The following is a 7,231-nucleotide window of genomic DNA, read 5'->3' as shown; positions in this document are numbered from 1 at the left end:
GGAGGAGGTGAGGGGGGGTGCATCCCAGTGAGGTGAGGGAAAAAAAACAACAAACTACAGAGTGACAGCAGCAGAGTGAAAGTGAGAGGATGAGAGGAACAGGTAGAGAGAGGAAGAGGGAGAGAGAGAGAGAGAGGATTCTAAACGCCTGTGTCATTATGTCTTCACTTCCTGTAACTATGGCAACCTGTCAGCAGCCAATGGGGGCCAACCCCAGCCTCTTCCCCTTCCTGTCGAGGTGGCAGACGCTGACCGAGCCAGGCAGAAACACAAGAGCACCATCCAGCGCCGGTGCCGTCCGCCTCGCACCTCTGATCGGATCTGAGGTCGTTCAGTGGAAACGTCACCTCCTCCTGATGCTTGGTCGCTCCCTCCTCTTCCTCTTCCTCCTCCTCCTCCTCCTCCTCCTCCTCCTCCTCCTCCTCTTCCTCCTCCTCTTCCTCCTCCAGTCAGAGCAGCTGCTCCACAAACTGATAATTTGGCTGTTCAGCAAGACGGACGGGCGTGTGGCTACCTGCAAACGTGGAATTAAACAGCCCCCGGTGGTGGTGGTGGGGGGTGCAAGGGGGAGGGCAGCACACAGCTGGTCACACACTCACACACACACTGACACACACACAGCTTTGTCAATGTTTTCCTCCCAAATGTTAACTGTGAAATCTTTGGAAATTAATGTCTGGTTCAACCTGGGTTATTCAGGTGTGTGTGTGTGTGTGTGTGTGTGTGTGTGTTTGTTTTCCTGACTCGCCCGTCTTGGCGACTTTCACGTCGCGTCTGTCTGTCTGGCCTCGGCGTTTGCGTTGGACTCACCCTGCTCTTTGATCTGGCGGATCTGTCGGACCGTCTCTTTGAGGATGGCACACTTGTCTGGTTTGACGTTGAAGCTGTCGATGTCGCTCAGGTTGGCGGAGATCAGCTCGGCCAACTCCTCGATGTATTTACTCTCCTGCTCCCGACGCTTCCTGTCACACCTGCAGAGGGCGGCAGAGTTAAGCTGAGCTAACGCTAACCGTGAGACTAGCTGTGAAACGGTCGTCCGTTAGATTCAAATGAAAATCTGAACGTGGACGAGAGGCAAAAAAACGTCGCAAAAATCCACCCTTTTTCTACGTTATCTTTTTCTCTTCACAAAAGTCACTTTTTCACTTTTTTTTAATCCACTCGTCGTTTACACAACTCGTACCCTTCGTTACTCAATACAGAACCGGAAAAAACAAAAAATTTCCTCATGTTAAAAACCATTTTCAACCAACCAAAAAAAAAAATTTCACTTTCACTTTCACTTTAAAAACACAAAGACTGAGCTGTTTTTTTTAATACATTTTTTCAAAGAGTTTCCACAATAACACTTACAAATACAAAAATACATTTACAAATACATGTACAAATGTACAAATACATTTAAAATGAACATTAAATTTGATGCTGTTTTTTTTCAGCATGTGTTTAATTTAAATAAACCTTAAAATCACATCATCTTCCTTCTCTGCTCGTCGTGAAGTCGACAACTGAAAATTAACTTGACTTTGACTTAAGAATAAAGGTCAAGACTGAAAATTATAACTTTGACTTTGACTTAAGAATAAAGGTCAAATCAAAAAAATCAAATGAAACCATCGACAACACCATCAACAACCAGGAACACACACTGGTTTCTGTAGAAACGTTTCCTCTCTGTTTGTCAGACACTCACCCCAAACCGGGCGTATCACACGTCGAGAGCTTTCGTTTCCGGTTCTCTGAGCTCAGCGGCTCCATGGAGTTCTCCCCCAGTCCGCTCATCGTGCACACATATCAGCACCTGAGGGGTGAGGGTGAGGGTGAGAGGGAGAGGGAGGGAGACAGAAATATGTAAATAAGACAGAGACAGAGACACAGAGAGAGGGAGAGGGTTCGATTCTCCTCTCTGACTTTTCATTAATTGTTACAACTTGGAACTTTGAGCTCAGCAGAAATCACCAGGACACACTGGAAACTGTACAGTGTTTAAAATTGTTCATTGTTCACTGTTTAAAAATGTATTTTTATGATTGAAGTCTTTAAGCTGTCGACTGGACGGACAGCGATGCCTGTGGTTCATCCTCGTCCTCGTCCTCGTCTCATCTGTCCCTGGCTTTGAAGTAAGCTAACAATTAGCACCTTTTCTGTTGTGCACATTTTACGGCTAATATATATATAAATATATATTTTTTTTTTTTTTTTGCATTGATGTTTTTACATTTAATAAAACCTTAAATTCTTTGATTGCCTTCATGAATCTGTCATGTATTTACAGCCAAACCCGTGTTGACTGAAGATTGAACTTTTTTTTTTTTCCACTTTTTTTCCAGTTTCCAGTCTGTGCAGTCAGAGAGCTGCAACGTTAACATGTCTCGTCGGCCTCTTTGGAGGAAACCAGAGGATGCTGGTGTGTGTGTGTGTGTGTGTGTGTGTCTCTGTAGATAAAGCACGCTGCACAACTAACCCTGTTAGACAGCCGTCTGTCTCCCATAATGCATCACATTTTCTGTCCAGGAAATGAGCTGATAGAGGTTGAGGGGAGGAGGGGGGAGGGAGAGGGAGAGAGAGAGAAGGTGAACAGGGGAGAGAGAGAGAGAGCGAGAGACACACAGGGTGTTGTGAGGTGAGCTGTGATTGGTCACTTTCCTGCCACAGTGACAGCAGCTGACACTGGTGAGGGAGGGAGGAAGAGAGGGAGGGAGGGAGGGAGGGACGGGTGAAAAGTAAATGGCAGACTAAAAGAGAGAGAGAGAGAGAGAGAGAGAGAGAGAGAGGAGCACGAAAATAGTTAGAGACGGGAAATAAAGAGAAAACGAAAATGTCTCCATGACTTTGAAAATACTGCTGGATATTCACTAGTGTGTGTGTGTGTGTGTGATCTCAGGGGGACGTTTGTCGTCTACAAAGACGGCGACATGAACCACCCGATGGTCAGAGAGAGAATCTGGCAAAACAGTGACTTCAACTTTGACAACGTGCTGAACGGCATGTTGGCTCTGTTCACCGTGTCAACGTTTGAGGGTTGGCCACAGTAAGTTCTTCTGAGGGCACCAGGAAAAGGAAAAGTTTACATTCTTATCCTTAAAAACAATAAATAAAAAAAAATAAAGGAAGGAAATAATTTTTAAAAAACTGTTTAACGTAATCACAAACAATAACTTGAGGATTATTAAACAAATTATGGAGGAGAATTCTGTATTTTCTTACATCGACAAAACACCTCTGTCGCCCTCTAGTGGTACAACAATTCAGTGTACAGTTACTTTTGGTTGTTTTCTACGAAGCTTGTTTGATATGATATTTAATTTTTGTTCATATTTGTCTCCTCCTCTTCACCAAAGGCTCCTCTACCGTGCCGTCGACGCCAACGCCATAAACCGCGGTCCCATTTACAACTACAGGGTGGAGATCTCCATCTTCTTCATCATCTACATCATCATCATCGCCTTCTTCATGATGAACATTTTCGTGGGTTTTGTCATCATCACGTTTCGAGAACAGGGAGAGGCCGAGTTCAAGAACTGTGAGCTGAACAAAAATCAGGTCGGATGTTTGGATGATGATGCTATGCTATGATGCTATGATTTTATTTTTTTTTATCCTAACGCGTGTTTAATCTTCTTTCACCCCCGTGCAGCGCCAGTGTGTGTACTACGCTCTGAAAGCCCAACCTATAAAAATTTACATCCCCAAAAACCCATCGCAGCTCAAGTTCTGGAGAATAATCAACTCCAGTCAGTTTGAATACATCATGTTTGTGCTGATCCTGGGGAACACGCTGACTCTGGCCATCCAGGTACCGCCTCACACACACACACACACACATAAATACATTGTTATATTTGATATATATTTGACTGTTTGACTGTGTCTCTCCGTCAGCATTACGAACAGTCCAAACTCTTCACCTCCGTCATGGACATCCTCAACATGATCTTCACCGTGGTCTTCACCATCGAGATGATCATTAAACTCTTGGCTCTGCGCGCTCACGTGAGGCCTTTTCAACCAACACCAACATGAACAACAACAGTCGTCCGTCCGTCGTCTTTGTCCTGATGAGTTTTTTTTTTCCTCTCATTTTTTGCAGCATTACTTTATTGATCCATGGAATTCCTTTGATGCACTGATTGTGGTGGGGAGCGTTCTGGACATAGCAGTGTCAGAGTTCAGTGTAAGTTTGTTTCTCTGGGCAACTGAAGCCCGTTACTGTGCAAAATATATATAAATATATATATGAATATATATACAAAATATATATAAATTAAAAAATATATAAATATATACAAACATATATATAAATATAAATATGAATATATACAAAAATATATATAAATATATATATATATTTATTCCTCTTTTCTTTGCAAATTAACCTGGTTCCTTCATGTCTTAAAGAAATGTTAGCAACATGCTAACAACAACACAGCTGTTCACCTTTAAATGGTAATGAGTCAGTGCAACTACAACAGCAACAGTTCTTCACTGGACAATCAGACTCAGAGATATAGTTATTGATCCCCAGAGGAAGGGTGTTGGTGTTATAGCACCTCCTGCAGGAGCTTTTCAAAAGAGCAAATAGAAAAAAAAAAAAAAATTGAAAATATTTTGAAAACAATACCAAAAACAATAATGTTTGTTCCAAAATAAGGCACAGTGACCAAAGTAGTGTCCAGGTCAAATTTTTAAAAAATGCAACACAAAATAGCAAATCATTTTGGATGAAAAGAGCACAGATGAAACCAGACGACTGCAGAAAGATTAACAAGAAAAACGAAACCATGAAGACGTCTCCAGAGGATCAGTCAAATTCAAAGGCTGAAAAAAAAACACAAACAGGAAGTGGTTCTGTTTCTGAAGTTTCTCTGTGAACCAGAGCAGCTGTAACTGTAACCACTGTTACTACTGTAACCACTGTAACCACTGCATCAACTGTAACTACTGTAACTACTGTAACTACTGTTACTACTGTAACTACTGTAACTACTGTAACCACTGTAACAACTGTAACTACTGTAACTACTGTAATGACTGTAGCTACTGTAACGACTGTAACTACTGTAAACCACTGTATCTACTGTAACCACTGTAACTACTGTAATGACTGTATCTACTGTAACCACTGTAATTACTGTAACTACTGTAACTACTGTAATGACTGTAACTACTGTAACCACTGTAACTACTGTAACGACTGTAACTACTGTAGACTGTAACGACTGTAACTACTGTAGCTACTGTAGCTACTGTACCTACTGTAATGACTGTAACCACTATAACTACTGTAACCACTGTAACTACTGTAACTACTGTAACGACTGTAACTACTACTACAACTTCACGACATCACACGGTGTTGGCTGTGGATTACTGAAATTTGGTATGTTTTTTTTAACAGAGAATGTATTTGTGTGTAGTATTTTTTTTTAGTACTGCAGCCTGATCACAGTACACATTAACAAAGTACTGGATAAACAAACTACTACCATCTTCTACCAGTCTCTTCTACCCCTCCTTTATTTTTACTACCTTCCTCTGCTTCTCATCCAAAAAAAAAAAAGCTGGCAACTGCTGACACCAACCACAGGGGGCGATAAAAAAAAAACAACTCAGAAAAGAAAGTTGTAAAGATGAGAACTGAAACGTTTCAGAGCTCGGTGTGCGACCACGGACGGGTCCTCAGAAGGGCCCGACTCTGGCGGCAGAGTGAACGCCGTCGCCGCCCTGGAGGACGGCTGATTAGGACGTGGCTGAATGCCCCAGGGAAATGGGTCACCTCCAGCCTGACGCGGGCCGCCCGCTTTTCTAGTGCAGAGAGAAAGTCAATTACACGCCACAGGCAGCGAGGTCTGGTGGCACCGCGGCAGCAGCGGGGGGCGCGGGGAGGAGGCGGTAGAGCGGGGGCCGCGGGTAGGAGGCGCTAGAGCGAGGAGCAAAATGGGAGACGGTGACGGTGGAATGTGGGGATTTGAGGGGAAGAGGTGGGCAAGAAGTTGGCAATCTGGAATGGAGAGGCTGCACGAGCGGAAAAGAGAAAAATGTTTTTTCTTTTTTCACGAGCCGACGGTTGAAGTGAAGACGAAGCTGAAGACGGAAAAAAAAAAAGAAATCTCAAAATCAGGACAAATTATTTGTGTCTGGTTTTTAAACCTCACTAATTACCTGACAGAAAATAAACTGGGAAAAATTGACCTGAAAATAAAACCTACTTTTACATTTAATAACCCCCCCCCATGACAAAAAAAAACCCCGGCCTGTTCTGTGCAGCTATTTAAAGTGGTGTTTGTCAAACGATGGGATGGAAGTGAAAAGTGGGTCACATGACAAAGACTACAACAGTTAAGAGTTTTAAACTCTCTCTCTCTGAACTTCAGTTTCATTTGTTTCAAAAACAGTTTCATCTTCTACGAGATGAAGGGAGAAAAATAAAAATGTTGAAATGAACCTTTAAAATCAGACTAGAGTTTTTATTATTAACCACCTGGTCTGACTGAAGCAGGAACCAGGAGACAACAGTCTCAGGTAGGTGACGACCGCTGACCTTTCACACTGGCCAGAGGAAGGCTTGACCTCACCCTCAACCCTGAACCTGCCCCTAGTGGTTCTAAGGGGTCAGTGCTTCAAGTCCACAGTTGACCCCCCCCCCCCATATTTTCCGGGGCAGTAAATGTTGGTGAAAGGAGGGAAACTCAGGGTAAACTCTGCTGCAGCTTCACCTGAGCTGGAGGAAACATCTCAGGGGTCTCAGGAACCTGCCTGTGACCCCGGGGGGGGGGGGGGGGGGGGCGCGCGCCTGCACAACGCGAAACTCGAGTGACGTCGACTGTTACGGCACCACCTCCAGGCCGCGGCCGTGGCAGATGCGTGACGACTTCTCACACTGACCTCTGACCCATGAACTGACCGGGCCGGGATCTGACGGCGTGATTAGCAATTTCACACTTTCACAGCCCTCACACCAGGCCGACGCAGAGCAGAGGAGGGAGGTCCACGACCTATGACCCCAGAGCCCACCTACTCAACCAGAGGCCCGCGGGTCACACGCAGCCCAGACGCGACGGACCAGCAGACCACCACAACCCGCAAGAAAAGTGTCTACAGTTTCACAGGCCCTGAATGTTACACTCAGCAGCATGTGACCCACAATGCATTGCTTGTGTCTACAAGTGTTAGCAGGTTACTACACAACAACGTGGGCCTCTCAAAGCAACACATATTTGATAAAAAAAAA

General features: G+C 44.2%; 2 protein-coding genes across 2 annotated transcripts in view; one reads left to right on the top strand and one right to left on the bottom strand.

Moving 5' to 3' along the window:
* Positions 1-7,231, bottom strand: part of ncoa3 (nuclear receptor coactivator 3) — a 70,394-nt gene that overhangs the window by 14,011 nt on the left and 49,152 nt on the right. The window contains exons 2-3 of the mRNA XM_025059163.1: positions 1,694-1,801; positions 811-971 (exon numbers count right to left, since the gene is read on the bottom strand). Coding sequence (XP_024914931.1) covers positions 811-971; positions 1,694-1,782 — 250 coding nt within the window. The 5' untranslated portion in view covers positions 1,783-1,801. The remainder of the gene's footprint in view (positions 1-810; positions 972-1,693; positions 1,802-7,231) is intronic.
* LOC103385442 (voltage-dependent L-type calcium channel subunit alpha-1D-like) overlaps positions 2,877-7,231 on the top strand; it is a 25,171-nt gene continuing 20,816 nt past the window's right edge. Inside the window, exons 1-5 of the mRNA XM_025059162.1 lie at positions 2,877-3,031; positions 3,342-3,543; positions 3,638-3,796; positions 3,883-3,993; positions 4,091-4,211. Coding sequence (XP_024914930.1) covers positions 2,916-3,031; positions 3,342-3,543; positions 3,638-3,796; positions 3,883-3,993; positions 4,091-4,211 — 709 coding nt within the window. The 5' untranslated portion in view covers positions 2,877-2,915. The remainder of the gene's footprint in view (positions 3,032-3,341; positions 3,544-3,637; positions 3,797-3,882; positions 3,994-4,090; positions 4,212-7,231) is intronic.

This window comes from Cynoglossus semilaevis, chromosome 10 (genome assembly GCF_000523025.1).
Source record: "Cynoglossus semilaevis isolate Cse_v1.0 chromosome 10, Cse_v1.0, whole genome shotgun sequence".
Taxonomy (NCBI): Eukaryota; Metazoa; Chordata; class Actinopteri; order Pleuronectiformes; family Cynoglossidae; genus Cynoglossus; species Cynoglossus semilaevis.
The sequence above is the reverse complement of the archived record's forward strand: the minus strand, read 5'-3'. Positions and strand labels throughout refer to the sequence as shown.